Source organism: Opisthocomus hoazin, chromosome 1 (assembly GCF_030867145.1).
Source record: "Opisthocomus hoazin isolate bOpiHoa1 chromosome 1, bOpiHoa1.hap1, whole genome shotgun sequence".
NCBI classification, from domain to species: Eukaryota; Metazoa; Chordata; class Aves; order Opisthocomiformes; family Opisthocomidae; genus Opisthocomus; species Opisthocomus hoazin.
Genome location: NC_134414.1, coordinates 34,501,955 through 34,520,941, shown reverse-complemented (window position 1 = coordinate 34,520,941; position 18,987 = coordinate 34,501,955). Strand labels below are relative to the sequence as shown.

The 18,987-nt window shown below is 48.8% G+C and overlaps 3 protein-coding genes across 12 annotated transcripts in view; 2 read left to right on the top strand and 1 right to left on the bottom strand.

Annotated features, from left to right (window-relative positions):
• The window catches only part of FNDC3A (fibronectin type III domain containing 3A), a 124,035-nt gene extending 121,350 nt beyond the window's left edge, over window positions 1–2,685 (top strand). For all 7 annotated transcript variants that reach the window (XM_075421743.1, XM_075421733.1, XM_075421723.1 and 4 more), the window contains one exon: window positions 167–2,685. In XM_075421743.1, the coding sequence (XP_075277858.1) occupies window positions 167–481 (315 nt within the window). In that variant the 3' untranslated portion in view covers window positions 482–2,685. The remainder of the gene's footprint in view (window positions 1–166) is intronic.
• A 198-nt stretch (window positions 2,686–2,883) lies between these two features.
• Window positions 2,884–9,118, top strand: MLNR (motilin receptor; the record flags this gene model as incomplete). The annotated part of the gene is given in 3 exon segments (XM_075425802.1): window positions 2,884–3,406; window positions 3,409–3,465; window positions 4,978–9,118. Coding segments are annotated over 3 exon segments (894 nt in total), but the record flags the coding sequence as incomplete, so codon positions are not given.
• A 2,259-nt stretch (window positions 9,119–11,377) lies between these two features.
• On the bottom strand, window positions 11,378–18,895 carry LOC142361456 (uncharacterized). Of its 4 annotated transcripts, XM_075421709.1 has the most exons (5): window positions 18,610–18,839; window positions 17,786–17,961; window positions 17,515–17,697; window positions 16,215–16,317; window positions 11,378–14,856 (listed from the first exon to the last, which is right to left on the bottom strand). In XM_075421709.1, exon 5 carries the CDS (start codon window positions 14,741–14,743, stop codon window positions 13,520–13,522), a length of 1,224 nt encoding a protein of 407 aa, XP_075277824.1. In that variant the 5' UTR covers window positions 14,744–14,856; window positions 16,215–16,317; window positions 17,515–17,697; window positions 17,786–17,961; window positions 18,610–18,839; the 3' UTR covers window positions 11,378–13,519. The 4 variants fall into 4 exon arrangements, with proteins under 4 accessions (XP_075277824.1, XP_075277813.1, XP_075277804.1 ...); XM_075421698.1 differs by lacking the exon at window positions 16,215–16,317; XM_075421689.1 differs by lacking the exons at window positions 16,215–16,317; window positions 17,515–17,697; window positions 18,610–18,839 and adding an exon at window positions 18,857–18,895.
• Window positions 18,896–18,987: the final 92 nt, after the last annotated feature.

Genomic DNA, 18,987 nt, shown 5'->3' with positions numbered 1-18,987 from the left:
TGAGTGTTTTGCCCATTTTTCTTTGCGTGGATGAAAACACTGGTGAGGAGTCATCCTTGTTACAATTACCTTTACCATAAACAAAACCATACTGAGATGTCTATGTGTACGTAAGGCGTTTTTACTTGATGTATCTTTTTTCTTTTTTTTTTTTCTTTATTGCCAGATTTATAAGGGTCCGGACTGGTCATTCCGATACACGGGCCTGCAGCTGAACTGTGAATACCGCTTCCGCGCGTGTGCCATCCGACAGTGCCAAGAGACAGGAGGTCACCAGGACCTGGTGGGCCCCTACAGCACGCCAGTGCTATTCATCTCTCAGAGGACTGAACCGCCGGCAAGCACCAGCAAGGACTCTGTGCAAACCCCACGGACGCAATGGTCACAGAGCGACCAAGTGTGTGCTGCTGTCATCCTTGCACTTTTTGCTGTCTTCTCCATTCTGATTGCTGTTATCATTCAGTACTTTGTAATAAAGTGAAGAAAAGAGATTTATTGTAGAATGCTGCCCATTACATTTTACTTTCTCATAATCTAAAAGTAGTTCTGTTCTCTTGCTTTTACGAAAACAGGCATTTAGCACCGGCATTGGGGCTGATGCAAACCTTTTCAGCCTCTTTAAAACGCTTACTGGTAGGTATAGGCTGACACATGTTACTAGAACGCAAGCCACAGAAACACGATCTTTTCTTTAATATGCCTTCTTGCAGTAACAAACTCTAGGTGGGGCAGGCAGGCAGTGTTTAATGAAGAGGGTTTCACCAGGACCAGTAAACACAAGTATAAAAACGTTCCTGGCCCACGCTTCTAAGGGTTGCTACGGTAACAGGGAAGAATGTGTAAATCGCATTTGAAACCGACACTAACAAACTTGTGCTGTATACAATATTAATCTGATGCTGTGAAAGCAATTTAGCGCTGTATTTCTACCTCCTCATTTGTCTTAATTATTTGGGAAGCAGGATTTATGTTGAAAAACAGAAGGGGCTTTTCTCAGGCAGCAAATAATAAACTGGATGGAAGAGTATGCATGGAGGAAGCTTCTTACGTGATAAATGTGGAGTTCTTCACTGCAAGTAGATGTTTTCGGAAGACTACAAGGGGATGGCACAAGCGGTTTATCTTGCCCCCAGGATTTGGTGTTTACTTACAAAAACGCCTCTTTTACTTCATACGAATATAGAAGGGAGAGTGTGAGCGAACTTCTCAGACTTATTATTTAAATCGAGAAACACATTTCCAAAGTTGATCTTTGATCGGATGCAGTTTATACAGATGTCTGTGCCCTCTGATTTTGGCTAGTTAATAGATTTTTGGGATAAAATTCATTATGGAATTTTTGCTATTTCCCCAGCATTCACTTGCCATACCCACCAGAATGAAGCACTGCCTTTTTTTTTCTTATTTTTTTCCTTTCTTTCCTTCTTTCTTTCTTTGGGGCACCAAATCAGAAGACGAAGTGTAGTTATTTGCACCAGAAAACTTAAAGCTGCTTTTTTCTCGAGATCCTAATGTTTAATGTAATGTCTCTTTGGATACTGTACCAAATTGTTGATTGCATGTAGTTAATGTTGCATTAGAGCACTTTGCAATTGCATAACTCATCAATGTTTTGTGAGCTTGCGTCTGTGAGTTCTTGAATGACCAGACTGAATTTTATCGAGTATCCCATTGAACATCTCGCTGGATGTCAATGATTGCCAGTGACACAAAGCTTGTAGTGAACCTATCTTTAAAAAAAAAAAAAAAAAAAAAAAAAAAAATCCTTGTCTCATCACACTTACGTTATTTGTTCTACACGTTGTAATTAGCTATTTTTAATTTATTTCAGTTACAAGATAGTGGATCATTAATGACTTCTAGTTGTGTTCAGTTTAGCATTTTTAATGGTATTAAACACTTCTGTCAGTCTTAATAATAATAAAAAAAGGAACCTCTGTCTTGTGCTTTGAAGATCTCTGAAGAATTTCTCTTATATTAGAACGGGCATGTATTGTAATTGTTTATATGTCCAATGATCTGTGCTGTAGAATAATGTTGCCGAGTTTCATTTTTTAAAAAAAAAAAAGAAATGGCGAGGAACTTGGCCTCCGCGCGGCGAGAAGGATCTGTCTTTAAAATGTACTGTATGTTTACATTTGATTTCGAGTTTGTCATTTGTACGTGTAGGCTGATGCCTCCCCGCAGGACGCCGTGACAACTGATGTTTTCTAGAACCTTCTTAAAAGTGCCATGTTTGGCAGTGCAAATGAGGTTGCGTGTAACAGCCCAGAGATTTCTTACGGTTGAATGTCGCAAACGGTAGGATTTGTTACTACAGTTAATCTGCAGTGACTTACGTTTTTCATAGTAAAATTCAAATGAGCTCCTATTTTTGATAGTCATTTAATAGTGTATTTGCCATTTGAGCCTCAGTGCGTATTACTGCATTGAAGACAGTTTTTAATGTAATCTTAATTTTACCTCATATACTGTACATTCCAAAAATAAATAAAAAAAGAACTCTAAACTTTTTAAAACGTTATAGATACACTACCAAACATATCACTTTGCAATTGTACAACGTCGGACTCCGCGAAGACGAACCTGTATAGTCTGATAGAAAATACATAAACTATGTAGCAAAGTATCTTTAAAAAGAAAAAAAAAAAAACAATCTGTGGAAAAATAAAAGTATCATTCTTTTGTTGCTGCTGGTGGTCAGTCCCGCTCGCGCTGAGGCTGAGGCCGGCCCTGCCGTGAGGCGGGGGGGGGCGGCGGGGCCGGGGGCCGGGCGGCGCCTCCGGGCGGCGGGGGCCGCGCGCTTCCCCTCACGGCGCGGGGGGGGGGGGGGGCCGGCGCGTCCCGCTTGGCAGCGAGGGCGGCGGCGGGGGCTGAGGCGGCCGTGTCCCCGCCCCGGCCGCCTGCCCGAGGCTCTGCGTGGTCGGCGTGGCGGGTAGCGTCGCGACGGTGCCGGTCACCCGCGGCTGCCGCGACAGGAGGGCCACCACCAACCTCCGCCTGGGCAGCGTGGCCGTCCGGGACCTGCCCATCCTCTCCTGCTGCCTCAGCGAGGGCCGCACCTACCGCGCCGTCCTCCACGTCGCCGCCCTCACCGCGGAGCGCTGCCTCGCCGTCTGCTTCCCCCTCACGGCCAAGGCGTTCGTCACCAAGCGCAGGGTCATCGCCGTCCTCTGGGTCTTTGCCTTCCTCTCCGCCGGCCCCTTCTTCTTCCCGGTCAGCGTGGAGCAGCTCGCCAGCCGCACCGACTTCAGCTGCGAGTGCAGGCCCACCCTGCAGGCCATGGGGTCCGGCCCGCTGGCCACCATCTTCCGGGCCACCACCTCCTACTTCGTCCTGCCCGTCATCTGCCTCAACGTCCTCTGCGGCTTCATCGGCCGGGAGCTGTGGCAGAGCAATGCGCGCCTGCGGGGCCCAACGCGGTCCTCTGGGAGACGGGGCACCACCAGAGCGTCAAGATCTTGGGTGAGTCCCTCTTCCATCCCCCCGTGGGCTGGGGGGCCGTGGCTGGGACCGGGGCTAAGGGGTCATGGCTGGGACTGGGGCTGGGTGTCCGTGGCTGGGGCTGGGACCGGGGCCGAGGCAGCCACAGCTCCCTTGCAGGGTAGGGGTAGCGCAGGGGAACATCCCAGCCGTGCTGCCGAGCCCTCCGGTGCTCCCGCGGTCCACCGTGGCAGGGATTTCGCTCCCTCACAGCTGTGGCTTCACCTGGCGAGCACTGCACATCCAGCAGCCTGACTGCCTTCTGTAGAGATACCCCTATGCTGAGTTTTACCGGGCAAAACCGAGCACGAGGTAGCCTGCAGCTTCAGAAAACCCATGGTAACATCAGTAGTCTCTTCCAGATGATCTTTAAGGTCCCTCCCAACCCAAACCATTCTATCATTCTATGAAAGAAACTAATAAGCACAAGAAAAGTACATTTTGCTAACTTAAGTGAGGAAGGTATTTACACTGGAGTAGGCACAAGGTTTTGCAACAGGAACAGCCGTGTCCGCGGTGCCCTCAGAACCCACTGAACCAGACTGATTCCCCCTTATCTCAAAGAGCCAGCAGCACTATGGGTGTGATGTATTTCAGGCATAAACGTGCTTTGGCTATATGCTTGTCTTTTAAGCTCTGAGAAACATGAAGGGTGTTCCATAAATGATTATTTGTTTTACTTACATGTATTTATAAACAAAAATACTGAAACATACGGGTACGGTAATACACTTATTTAATTGTTCCTCATCTGCTTCTGCTGTGTTGCCATTGCAAGAGAGTTTGTATTTGTTTGTGTTGTGCTAAAACTCCACACCAGACCAGGGGAACAGCTGGGGTGACTCAGGCTAGGGATCCATCTAGTCAAATGGCTGTCTCCAGCAGTAATTGTCTGGAGATACGTGCAGGAGCTTCAGCGGAGAAAAATCAACAGACCAACTAAACCACAGGGCTTTACGCGAGCAACCATCCCGTTACAATGGTGCGAAGTCAGTGGGGGCTTGCGTGGCCGAGGTTCAGCCCTTACGCCACGGTCTTTTTCAGTAGCATAGACGTGTTGAAGAACAGCTCTGCAGCGAACAGAGCTGCCGTGTGCTTCCACAAAAACACGTTTTCCCATTCTGACTCTCGTTATCGTATCACATACGTGGCATTACAGACGTTGCCGAGCCGAGGGGAATCTTCGTTGTGCCTGCTGTTATTGTGTGGATGTTATGACACTGTTAGTTGTTTCCATTTTTCTCAGCAAACTCATCTCAGAGTTTAGCTCAAGATTTTACCAGCTACCTTTTAATCCAAAGACTAAAAATCAATCATCAGACTCGACGCTATTCCCATCTCCATGGTTTTCCAAGAATTTAATGTCATTATTTCTCCATGTCATTTGTACTGATTAGAAGAACCTGCGAAGTCAGCCACGTAGAATTTAGCTTGCTGGATGGTTGAAAAGTTAACTTCCTCCTTAACTACCAGATGTGTTATTTTGTCTTACAGCTGTGGTGGTTCTGGCCTTTGTAATTTGCCGGTTGCCTTTCCATGTTGGCAGGATCGTATTTATAAACACCCAGGACGCCAGGATGATGCTGTTCTCCAAGTACTTTAATGTATTCCCTCTGCAGCTTTTCTACCTGAGTGCATCCATCAACCCAATCCTCTACAACCTCATTTCGAAGAAGTACAGGGCAGCAGCCTACAAGCTGCTGTTGCCACACCGAGCTGCAGAAAGGGCTTTTGTGGTGACGAAAGATGCCAGTGGCTACATGGAGACCAGTGCTAGCACGAGAAACGAGTGCGCCACCAGCTTCTGAGACCGCGCCCCGCACTTTCCCCGGCGTTCTCTGAAAAGGAACTTTCTTTTCACAGGAGAGTCACAAAAGGACGGACATTTGTCAGGCTGTGTGGTATTTTGTATCTGTTTGTGTTTTTAAATACTTGAATTTTTGTTGACAGAGCAAGCAGGGACCATAAAGTAGTGAGAATGATGTGCAGCTCATGAACGGTAACTCAACAGAAAAAGCTGGAGTGAACTGCCAGTAAAACTGTGGTGTCAGTTTATGAGGTGTTGTTCACTGAGTGTGGTCTCTGCAGTTTCTAGTATTTTCTAAAAATCATAACATCAAGGACTGCAAAGGAGGAGGGAGTTTGAGGTAGCAGCTCTGCTTGGGCACCATAACGGACGAAACTCCAAGGCAGCCCTTGCCATTTTAAAATGGTTTTCTTATAAATGAGGTTTTACAAAACACAGTCTTGCAAGGAGATGGACGCAAAGGAGATCGCCCACCACCCGGGCATGTATTTTTAGTACCTGGTCTTGTCATCATGAAGCGGAGTTTCCCGGACCAGACAGTTTCACTGACTCTTCCCTTGGGAAAGCGTCTTTTCCTCTGGGCTTAACCCTTTAGGTCTGACCCACGCAACCAGATAAGGTCTCTTATTCGTACGCTAGCTTCCGATCCCCTATACCAGTAAGAGTTTAGATGTTCCTGATAACTTCCTTGTGATAGACCCGTTGTGTCTGGTAAACATTAGTGGAATAGCTCCACTGCGTCACGTCATGTGCTGCGTGTGCAAATAACACACCGAGTTCACCTTGCCGCAAACGAGACCCATCACCGAACACACTGGACTGCGCCCAGGACTTACTGCTACGTAATGCCGTGCTGCAAGTCAAAAACCAGCTCACTAATTTTGCTCCAGAGATTTTAAACATAAACTATGAGATTTAGGAAGGAGCGCTTGTTGTGAGGAAGAGCCAGAAGGAGTTGCAGTACCAGACTCTCCGGAGGGCCATCGCACCTAGGCATTTTACCTGTTACCTTCCTGGCTAGAGCGATAGAAATCTGGGCCAGGATCGATAAAGTGGGACTGCGCTTACGGGAGCATCGCTGGTGGTACGTCCGTGCTTGCCCTTGGTTAGCTCTTAGCCTTTGTTAATCAGCACGTCTGTGGATCCTAAGAGTAATGGTGGTGTTTATTGCATGCTGGAGTGTACTGCAAGGGTGGCTGCTGCCGCACAAAGGCAGAATTCAGCATCCAGCTCAGAGATCTCAAGAAGATGGAGTTGAACGCAAGCTTTCTCAGGGCTTTAAAAATGTGACCAATTCTTTAACAATCCACAGCTCTGAGTGACTGAACAAAAAAAATCTAAAGGCAGAAAAAAAAACCCCACCTAGCTCACTGCACACACGTTAAGCTTTCTTCTTCTGTCGGCTTCATGCTGAGGGAGAGCGGTTGTCTGCAGGGCTTGGCTTGGGTTGTTTTTCTTGGGGGGGGCATCATTAAGATGTTATAATAAAAGAACAGCTGGTGTTTTGTGTTTGTTTGGACAAGTTATTTTAACAGTAGTCTTTGTAAATGTGTGTAGACCGAGGGGGAAAAAAAGCAAGCTTTATCACCCTGATGTGTGGCCGTGGAGCCTATTCTGCATGCCTGTGATCTGCTGGCAAAGGCTTCTCCTGCATCACTAGCTGCCAAATTGCGCTGGGAGACGAACACTTGCCTGGCGGAACGTTCCACAAGAGCAGTCCTGCAGGTAGCGACAAGCAGGAGGTGTGAGCGGGAGGCGGCAGGGAGATGCCCCAGTGGGGTCTGAACCCCCACCTTTTCCGGGCTGAGTGCCCTCCCACACAGAGCCCCGGCACCCCGCTGCTCCCTGAGCTCGCAAGCTGCTCGTGGGGTGACTGCATTTCAGGCTGGGGCTGCTCCTGCTCGGCCTCAGGCGCAACAGCAGAAGGCTTCTGCTTCCAGTGGCCGGCTCCCTGGAGACCATCTGGTTTTCTGCGAAAGGCATTTGTATCCCTGTTATAAATACCCCTTCTGCACGCTTTGTAGAAGAACACCCGCAGCAAAGCGCATTCGTGAGCTTGCAGTGCCTTTTTATCAATGCTCTGTTGCCACCAGAGCCGACGCTTAGGAAAGAGGTGGAGTTTGGGGAGTTTCCTCAGGATCAGCCAGGCCAGGCACGGCTCTCTCTGGAGCATGTAAGGAGGGATGCTGCAAATAAAAAAAAAATAGCGCTGTCTTATTTCTTCCCAGGAACTCTGTGTTCAGGTGCAGCCAGGCTATCCCTGAAAGACATATTTGAGGAGTAGTTTCCATACAGGCTACAGAATATAAGGGAAAATGGACTAGAGGTGCAGAGCAACTTTGCCGGGCAGAGAGCAAGACATGATGGCGAAGATGATAATTTTAAAAAGAGAAAGAAAAGAAGGGGATGTAAAAGAAAAGCACAAAGAATGGATTGTAAGCAGAAAGCATGTGCAAGTCTGCTGGGCGCCCACCACTGACAGCCAAGCCTTGCAGTAAAAAAGAAGAAAGAAAAAGAGCCGGTAGCTCAGGGGCAAGCTGAGAACAGACACCTGGAAAAATCCGCAGAAACCCGTCTCTGGGAGGGAGGCTGCACCTGCGAAATCTTGCTAGTTTGTGAAAGCTTCACAGTTGTGACAGAGAAAGAAGAGCGATGTTCTCTGACGAGCAGATCCTTGGTGTGAGATCGATTCGTGGCTGCTCCTGCATCCAGCCTCCCGCCAGCCCGCTCTGAAGGCCGCTGGGGCTGCTTGGTAAAGCCAGTAGCTTGCCACATCTGTTAGGCTGTCCCTTTAAGCAGGGATCAAGAAAGCTGCTGAAATTATGGGGAAAACACGTCTGCATGTTCTGTTAACGTCCGTCAAGTATTCCTGCTGGTAATACCCAGGTTCGTGCTAACAACAGCCAAGTTTCCTCGTACTGATGATCCCGTGTATCAGAAATAAGGAAAGCAGCGGCCACTGCAACGGGCAACGCTGGGGCACGGGCCAGAAAGTCACTCCCCAACACTCTTCTGATTTTCCCTCTAATTTCTATATTCATTAAATTATTTTCTCTGTAATTTCCGTATTCATTGAACAGCTGTACGTGGTGTATATAACTCCACAAATAAGTTTGGGGTATGATCGTCCCTGGGTCTAACGTAACTTCATTTGCAGCGTGGTAACACTGTGTCACCATTTCACTTAACATGACTCGAAATTAAATATTAAATTTATTAAATATTACACTATCTAAATTAGACTATTCAAAATCTATTCTAAAAACGGAATTTCTATTCCAAAATAAACATGGAAAACTGGTTGTTTCTTACTGTAAGAACCAGTATTTCTCTCCTCTCTTTAGTCAGATAGCCTGGTCTCATTAGGGAATCAAAGCACCTTTCACTCCTCGTAAGCTGACATGTCAAGGTTTATTGCTTATTTCCCACTCAGCAAAATACAGGAACAGGTATGATGCACTCAGTTTTAGCTAAAACTTTCTCTGGATTGGAAACAAATGGTTCTTCTGGTCCTTGTGGCACATCTGCCTTTGGGTTTTTACCAATTGCTTTACGATTTACAAAGAATTTTAAAAAGTACTTTATTACAAAAAGACAAACAAATGCTGTTTTCCTTTCCTCTGTCTCTGCGGAAGTTGCATGAATCAAGCAAACAAGATTTCTCCCAAGGGCAACTCCTGCAAGGAACTGAAACCTTTAAACACCGGTTTCCAAATGCCGCCGTTCCAGAAAGTCACTGCCAGAAACCGGATAGCGGCGCCAGCTCTGCGGGATCCTTCCAGGGAACAAGCCCAATGCCCTGACGGAACAGGCTTACCTTCACCAAAATAAACCACTTTTATGTTAAAATTAGTATCCAGAGATATATTTCCACTGCTTCAGGGAACTACTTACAAACTGGTTTACTGCTACTCTGTGCTCCCGGGCACCTGTGATGCTGCACTCCAGCTTTGGTGGGGGTTTCCTGGAGCTCAGAATAAAACTAGGGGAAAACACCGTGGTTAGGCGCAAGGTGTGCGTTTGAGGAGCTGGGGGTGGGGGGGGCAGATGATATAAAATTAAACCTCTTGGGCACTTTGTGCCAGTAGATCTTAAAACATTTTCTCACGGGTCAAAGTACAGCATTTCCACTATGCTGCAGGCTCAAGTCCGGTTGTTGTACACTGTTTACTGCCGATGTGGGCTCAGTGTCTCTTGTGACAAGGTGGGCACAGGCTTGCAGTAATGGGCTGAATATTGAGTGACCGAGAATCTCTGGAGACTGCCCAGATGTCACCCCCGATGAGCCCCAAACCACCGGGAGCAAAAGCAATGCTGTCTTCTGCTGGGTGTCCCTAGTGTGGGAAGCCCCTGGTGACCCCAAACGTCAGGCTGATGCCACCCAGTGCTTCCACAGGCCACACAACTCTCCCAGCACAGCATATATTATACAGAGGTTTGGCATGCTCATGGCAATTGACCTTTTGGTCAACAGAGATCTTCCAAGCTCAAAGCTGCTCTTTCACTTGCTAAGATGATGCTGTCCTCAGCTCCCCGCAGCCAGGGGCAGAGCTCCCTGGCACTTCACCTCCATCCTCTTCAGAGCAGCTGCGGGCTCCCAGGCCCCCTTGGAGAGCAGAAGTCGAACGGTACGCATGTGGGGTGGGGGTGGCATATACCCAGCAGAACAACAGAGAGTGCTGGGGCTGACAGCTCTGTCCTCGCCTGCTTCGTCTAACTCCAGGTCACCTTGTCTGCATGCCACCCCCTTTTCATGTGAGCCCCCCCCAGCTTCTGTCTCCACCTTTGGACTCCATCTGGCATCTTCCTGGCCTCGCTGTGGAGCATGGATTACCCTGTCTGCTCTCCCTCCTTTTCCCTTTCCTCCTTCCAGCCAAGACTCATCTGAAGGATTCATTTATTTCCCCTTCAGACATTGCCTGTGACAAACACCTCTGCCAAGGGGCTTGCCCAGGCTGCCAGGGGCTGATGGCAAGCCAGACGGCTCAGCCAGAGCCTGTCCCCATCAGCCACGAGCTTATACGCGCTGACGTTAAAGCTGTTCAAAGTTTTTAACTGTGCGAGTTGGTGTTAAAAAGCCTTGAGAAGGGCTGGGTAGATTTTTATTTTTTTTTCCCCAAGACACTGGGGGAGGAAGCCCTTGCTTTGCGTGCCTTCTGGTTTGGGGCACCAAACCCAACCTCAAACTCCCGGCAGTTGCAACAAATCTCCGTTCAGTCCGGATTAGCAGCTGACAGTGGGAAAGTTCACCCTGGAAGAGCGGCCGTTGCACTAGCATGGGTCCCATGCCTCCCCACAGCCTCTAGTGGATGCTGTCCCAGGGCCCCCAGGAGCAAGCAGAGCTCAGGCAAAAAGGGCAGGAGACGACATTCAAAGCGTCTCCCCTTCTTCCATGACGCTTCAAGGCAAACTCTGAGCCAGCACGCAAAGTCCCTTCCACTCAGCTGGTCTCAGGCCAGGGTCTCCACATCCGCTGTGAATCCTCCCAGAGGAATGAAATGTCCCCCAAGCACAGTGAAAATGCAAGGAGTTCTTGACCAGTTTGTCAGATGTGTTTAAACGCAATAGGTCAGAATATCACAGAATAGTAGGGGTTGGAAGGGACCTCTGTGGGTCATCTAGTCCACATTTACATGACTGTCAGGAAGTCCAAAAATTAATAGATACACCTCAATTAAGTGGACAAGAACCGAGTCCTCTAACGTGCAGTGAGAAGATTAAAACCAAGAAATCTGGTAATGCTGGCAGACATGGACACATGAGAAAGTTGGGCCGGGTCAGGGCAGGAGGGCAGGCTGCCATGCTCGACCACTACAGAGGACAGAGGGGCAGCGGACAGGGGACAGCAGGTGGCCTTCGGCCCTTGCCTCGCATGGGCTCTTTCTCTCCCTGAGACTGCCACGGAAAGCACACCTAGATGGAAACGAGAGATCCCCGTTCAACAGCTCTTGCACAATCACAGGGCTGCAGGATCCACACAGAAGAGACCCTTCTCATATGCTCTGTTCCCTCCTTAGGTATTTTCTCTTCACTCATTTGCTCTCCAGAGTCCATTTTGCAACTGTTGGCAAGAAACAACAGCTCCTGTCGGGAGCTTGTAAGAGCCAGAGTCTTCATTTCCTTTCCTTCTTTTCAGAAGCTTCTTGTTTAGTGAAGCGCATGTGTGTGCAAGGAGCAATCTGTCTCCACGACACTTTTCCTTGTGAAAATGTCAAATGCATTTCATTTTAGTCTGGGCTCTAGGAATACTGCGTTTATTTCTAAATAGGGAAACAAAATTGAATTCTTGCTTCCCTGTCACCAACCCATGGGACAGGGCTCTCAAAGGAAACACATAAACAGTAAGAAAAACTGACAGGTAATCTCTGTTACGGAATGGGTGAAAAATCCACATCAGACCCTTTGACAGCACGCATCACTGCATTAGAACCAATGTCCAAAGAGACAACCTTAGGAGAACTTGTCTCTGTTGGCTTGCAGACTGGAAGAGCAGACAAGGTGCCGGCTTTGTGCTGGGCAGCCTTTGGGATATTTGCACAACAGAATTGAGAGCTGCACCACATGAATGACAAGGAACCAAATCCCATGCCCAAGCCCACGGGAGCTGGACTGTGAGTGAATTTGGGTCACAGACCCACAGGGCGGGGTGGCGAGGAGTGCTCAAGACCTTGTGCTCACGTTGAAGCCAGCAGAGCAAACTCTGAGTGCTTGCTGAGTGTCCAAAGGACCCCGTGAGTGCTCAGCGTGATTTGGGAGGAACCCTCACGCAGTGAAGAGATGCTCCCCACCTCGTGTCTGCTGTGCCAGTGTCCCGTCCCGCTGAGGGGGTAAAGGGAGGTGAGCTTTTTCACTTCTCTGTGCAGTACCCAGGAGTCATGACAATGACCCACGCAGTTCGACTAAAACCAAAGCCTGACTTGGAATCCAGCGAAATTACAAAGGATGGTAACTTCGCATCTTTACAATGACATTACTTTTAACACAAATAGGTTACAACGGATATTGACTTGGCAAAACTTACAACGATGTAATGTCTGATTTTGCAAAACTATATCAGACTGACAAACTTCAAACAACATCACCCTTATGTGCCTATAAATTGGGTCAAAGATAGAGAAAGAGAGGAAAGCAAATGGAGATGAGAGAAAAAGATGCCACCACCCTTGGATCCAGTGGTGGTTTCTGCTAGTGGTTGACGTGTGCCAAGAAGCCTGCCTACTCACCCTTCGGGTGCCTGTTGGTCCCTCCTCAGGGAAGGAGCGCTGTTGCGAGTCAGCAGGTGCAGGGCAGGTCTTTGTGGTCGCACAACCCCCCTCTGAAGAGCTGACATTCAGCCTCACGCATTTAACTTACGTGGCGTCTCGGAGATTGAGAGGCGAGTTTCAGCAGACAGCATCCTGCCTCTGCAGGGCTCCACTTGCCTGCCATGGCTCCTTATCAAGCGAGGAAGTCTGCTTGCGGAAGCACAAAGCACAGCGCCTCCTTTGTAAGCCTGCTTGATTCGAGCGTCTCCATCCTGGTTTCTCAAGATGGATTGCTCACTCCAACCTGGGGCTCTACACCACCCCGTGGCTCAGAGGTCTTAGTGCTGTCTTTGGAAAGATCGTCTTCTAGAGCAGTGATTCTAACATAGCAGATAGAGGGAGAAAAGAGAGAGGAAAAGGAAGAGATGGCACAGGTAATCATACAATGAACAACAGCTATGCCCATCATTAAAAATACAGAAACCAGCAACTAACATCAGTCCTGTTTTTGTTAACCAAGCTCCCCATCCCCTGAGTCCCAAGGATCGTAGTATGGACTGCAGCCAGGAACCTGGTGTCCCACCATCAAACCAGTCACTTGGCTGCATGGATTGGAACAATTCTCCCTTCTGGCCAGGTATTTCTTCCATTGCTCCGGCTTCTTCAGTCGAAGTGGTGGCTTTGTGCATAGTAACACAGCACTCTCCACCCGTCACAGTTAACGTTCCATAACCTCCATGTTCTTTAAGTAACATCATATCTAGAGCTTCACGGTTCTGTAAAGTCACTTCAGACGCTTGTTGTACCTGTGAATTCAGTTCTCCGAATGCGTATCTGGTCCAATTACTCAAAAGATGTAACTGACAAGTTACATTCTCCAATACAAATTGGTGTCTTTTCAAAGTTACATGTGGTGTAAATATATTTTTGAACACAAGAGATATGGTTTGACCTGTGGTATAATAATTAGGTACCTTGACTGCATTTATGGCCCAGTTGGTGTGCTCATTAACCTCTCAATACGATCTTTATAATTAAAAACTCGAGATGGACACAAAGATGGAAGCACCACTCCACACCTGAGTCCTGCATGTTGCTTCAGTGAGAGATATGAATAGAATTTACCATCGGAACATCCCCAGGCTAGGCCAAGAGGGGCCGGGTATATACTGGATTTACAGGACCATGTATCAGCATAGTCTATAAAAATCAGTTTGGGGGTTGAGTCCATGGGTGTACCTTTTACGGGATAATGGGTTCCGGGAACCCCACACACCTGAGCCGCTGTAAGGCTGCTGCTGGTGGAGTTGCACTGAGCATCATTATTTTTCCATCCCATAGATGGGTATCCCCAACAAGTACACATATCTCTAATCAAAGCCCGCAGCGACTGGACAAACCAAGTTTCGGGTGGGTCACCTGGACCCTCGTTACAAGTTATAACTTTCTTACAACTAAACAAAGAACTATTGTCCGGTGCTCTAGATGGGCTTAACTTGAAAGGTTTCAATGTCGCACTGCGTGACCAAGCCCACATTAAGTTAGACAAATCCCGGGTGGTGGTGGCAACCACCCTTGGCAATTCCACACACCAGCTTACGGTCAAATTAGTGACATAATTGGCCTCATAATAGCTGGGCCTTTTGAGGGGATCAAATTTGGGATCCCATGGATAATGCTCGCAAAACCACGTCAGTGACAAATTAGAGAAAGCCTTGTTTCCTACAACCCTGCTCGAGTTACTAAAAGCGACTAACGATTCAGGTCCCACTACTGGATGCGGGATGGACACATTAAAAGCAGGGCTGTGGGTTTTACAATCACTGGCCAACAGGTAGGGGGAGAGGGAGGATGCCTCCAGAGGTGCCCATCTGTTCTCCACCCCCTCAACCATTGGGGCCTTGGTCCATTTTAGAACTGAGTTGTCATACTTATTTATCCACACTCTTGGGAGATAGACAGGGGATGTTACATTAGTCATATTGAATACAAAAGACAGGTTAATTGGGGTAACAAAGAACCGCAAACTCTCCTCAGCAGATTTGGGCTCGACAATGCATAGTCCTTGATCAGTGTGATTCCATATTCGGGTGAATCCTTGAATCAGTTCCCATGCCAGATTACGCGAGACATTTTCACCCTGTTCTCCGGTACTAACAGAGATGGGACAGGTCATCCAAAACAGTGAGAGCAATAGTAGTATATGCATATTAAAAAGATAGTAAGACAAGAAAACCCCCACACAAACTGTTGATAAACTTAAGAACAGCACAAGCTCTTGGCTTGCAACGAGGTTTCCTCAGACTCTGCGAATTCTTCTCCCTGCAAGAGAAAACAAGAGAGAATTCAGTCCTATCGAACCAGTTTCAAAAGAAGGGAATTATCCACCAGGTGTTAATTCTACGCTCTCTGCTGTCAGCACCTATTACTACCCACACACAGACATTTATGGGAGTCTTCAATACCAGTATGACTTGTCCCACTGTTGGCAGGCCTACTAATACTGGCTGACCCAGACAATGGGAAGGGTTTCTGGCGTCATCCGGCCCTCCGTCCTTAGGAACAAGAGATGGTGTTGTGGGGTAAAAGGCCCTGAGTCATGGGCACCCGTTTACCCCACATCGGTCGTTCACCCTTGTCACAGCTTCCCAAAGTCAATCAGGCCATCCTGAGTCCCAGGGCCTTAAGAACCACTTGAGGAGGCCATTTGTCCTTTCTACTGTCCTCTTGGCTTGTGGGTAGTAGAGGGTGTGGAATACCCAGTGGATCCCTTCCTCTATTGCCCATTCCTGGACCACCCCAGCAATGAAGTGGCTGCCATTATCTGACTGTCTTATTGACTTCGATTTGGGCAGAAAACTAAACCATACTTTTAATCCTCTGTATTCTCTGAGGTTGCTCGTGCTGTGGCTTCCGCCTTGCGTGCATGGCACCTCTGAGGGAGAGAGGTGGGATTCACACAACAGCATCCTGCCTCCACAGGGCTCCACTTGCCTGCTGCGGCCCCTTGTCAAGCGAGGAAGTCCGCTTGCGAAAGTACGAAGCGCAACACCTCACTGGTAAGCTTGCTTGATTTGAATGTCACTGTTTCTCAAGAGAGATGCTTGCGACAATCGCTCACTCCAACCTGGGGCTCTACACATGGGGGCTGTTGTTTACTAGAAAGTATAACCAGGCGAGCACTGGACTCCAGTATCTGTAGGTACCTGCAAAAGCAACTGCTCCCAGGCTGTCAGCACAAACCTGGCCCTGCTAGGAGGGAGACAGTGGCATCGCTAGCTGCTTTTGGTGATCAGTATGGGAACAGCTGTCCATAACCCAGTCACCAGTGCCGCCGTGCGCCACCAACATGGCAGGATGCTGAACTCTTCCCCCACAAGGGAAGGACTAGGACCTATGATTTCTACAGCAGGAGAGGGGTGGAGGGTTTGCGCAGCCATTTCTGCTGCCCCCATTTTGCAGAGTTGACAGATGCTGCCTTCATTGCCATCAAACTGGCTTTTGCACGGTTCCTAATCTTGCTCTTTTTCAAAGCAATGAAAAAGGCAGCAAGTGCTAAAGACAGAGCCTGACATAGACTTAAAGCCCAAGCTGTTGTAGGAGAACCCTGGTTCACCACCCTCCTTTTTACCCTCCCTGCAGCTTGTCCAGCAGGACGAGCTGCAAGAGAAGTGCTTCACCTTCTCTTGGCACTTCTGAAACACCGTGGGCCAAAAAGCGCTCCCAGGAGCTGAGCTCTTGGGCCTGGATCTCTCACTTCAGGCTCCCACCCTCAGTCTCCACCTGCAGCAAGGCAAAAGCATGGAAACCAGGCTGGATGACCTGTGGTAGGAAAGCGGGCAGGAAGACGTCCAAGCTCTGTGCCGCACTATGGACAGTCATGTTCAACACCAGACTCTGTATTAAAAACCTGTAGCAGGCACAGTCTGCACAAGACCTGGGATCCCATGTGTCCAGCAACAACCACCATGCCAGTACCCTCACCGTGGCTACCTCCAAAGACTGTATAGCAGCTATATAGGTGGAAACTGAGAAAACAGCAAAGCACTCTTCTTACAGCCACCTGAAAGATTGCTCTTATACTGCAGTCTAGGCATAGCCACCGTGTCCTGGCTTGTGCCCTGTGAGGTCAGCTGAAACCCCATCACCTTCCCACCGTAACATCTCCAGGGTCAGGCTCTCTGAGGGGCTCCTGCTCTGGGCAGATTTCCCTGTAAACATCTCAGACGTCGCAAATCACGTTCCTGCCACCACATGCTCTAAATATTTCACTTCCTACTGCATGTACTTCAGTACGCTGCTTTATAAAGCAAGCACTCTGCTGTCTGTTCCAAGTTCATTTATACAGGTTTTGTTTGTGCGACATCCAGGTTGTTATTTGTATCAGAGTTATACAAACAGTTTCTTAGAAGAATTTAAACACATGGAAAATGTTTGCCATTTATCCCAACCACTACTGAAAGGTGTATTTTTATCTTTTCCTGAGCTATAGTTTGTAACATAAAATCTCGTCTTGACATTTTGATGTATACGACACCACTGAGTGCTTGCTGGCAATTAAAAAGTTCATTTGTGTTAATTAACATTGTAGATTCATAGCACAGTAGCAATGCCTCAATAAATTCTTGTGTTACTGTCGTATCTGCAAAGACGTGTGTATGCACACGCAAGTACCTGCAGGAATGTTGGACAGCACTGCAGATTAAATGAACAACACAGGTATAAAGTGCAGTTGGTTAATACGGCTCGGTGAAACAACGCTTCATTACTCAGCTGCTGAATATCCAAATTCTGGGCATCTACATCAGCAGCTACTCCAGATGACCAGGGCATGGGCATGGACACAGTGATAAGCCTCTCACCCCCAGACCTTTCAAAACCTTGTCACGACCCCAAACCGACTGACCTCCTGATACCAGAGCAACACCATGTCTTTACTGTGTCTAAATAAAGACACCCTCACCGTATAGCAACGCCTACCCTCTACTGCTTCCAACAGAGATGCACATTAGGCACAGGGACAGCTTCATGGGAAAGTAGACACATCTGATGTTGTTCCGGGGGGAATAAGATCCCTTGAAGAACCACCAAAGGTATCAGTAAATGGGTTTTATTGAAGATGTTGTGAGACTTAAAACTTCAGAGGCAAGGTTCACTCTGTTACTGCAGAGGATACAATAATGATTCAATGTTACCAACACAAGAGCTAGTGCGGTATAATACAACGTTATGTGCAATACGGGTCACTTACCACAGATACGCGGTTGGTAAGGGGTCTCTCAGCCTAGAGGCGTAACCTCGAGAGGCGTCCCAGCTCAAGGGCAGATCACCGCTGTGCAGCCAGCTGCTTAGCAGGGAGAGCTCAGAGGTGGCTCGCTCAGGCTGTCACACTTATGGAATCAAGTGGCTGGCTCGCAGTCAGGTTACCTAGGATGGAAAAGGTAAGTGTGAGACTCCTTGTACCCACAGCTTTCTTTGTTCCTCACTAAATGAGTCTTGGAAGAACCACGTGCTATTCATGTGTCAATCGCATGACGGTTGTTCCAGTTTCCAGGTCCATACACATCGATGCTCACCACATCACCCTGTTCTTGTGTGGGTTTGCAAAGAATAAGTTGGAACTTGTTCTTTGCCTGGTTACAGCCAAGGCCTTTACTTCCTTTGGAGACTGAACCAAACTGCCACGAGTTTGGTCAAAGAGCTGAATGCATCCATCACAGAGGTGAAACGCAGCAGCTATGGAGAACACAGCACCAGCAAACTCAGCTCTGAGTCTGGAAGGTCAGAGCTCCCAGCTTTACATCCGACCACCACAGAACAGATCTGCACTGGAAAGGCTCAGTTTCTACCAGCAAACCGACACCTGGGGAAGCTCTGCTCCTGCTCCCCAGGGGAAGCAAGCGGCCTGGTGAAAGGATGGGCTTCGCGTCTCTCGGAGAACACCTGTGCTGCGGCGATGACGGAGAGGAACGCGACTCCCCACACGCTTAAGCACGGCCGCTAAACCAGCCCAACACTTCGCGGGGCACAAGAGCGATGATCCCACCGAACAGAACACCTCACGCCGCGAGTCACCTGGTTGGCAAGCCGGCCGCTGAAGCGACTTCTGTGCTGGGGAGCAGGCACCGGCCCAGCCCCGGGGGCCCGGCCAGGGGGCCCCTCCGATCCCTTTTTTGCCCGCGGGCTCGGATGTTCCTCGGGATGCCGCCGAGGGCCCGGGCTGGGGCCGCGGTGCGGGAGGCCGACGCTCCCCCTGAAGCCGCACCCCGGCGAGCAGAGATCCCACCCACCAGCGCCTAAGGGGGGGGGGGGCGGGCTGTACCTCAACGTTAAAATCCCGCTATGGAGGACTGAGCCCGCCTCCCGCCTCAGCCCCCGGCCCGCCCCGCCGCGACAGGCCCCACCCCTTCCTTCCACTCCCGCTTCCTATTGGCCGAGGCGCCCGCCCGTCGG

Coding starts and splice junctions, on each gene's coding strand:
- LOC142361456 (XM_075421689.1), bottom strand. CDS start 14,743: ATGCATATACTACTATTGCTCTCACTGTTTTGGATGACCTGTCCCATC.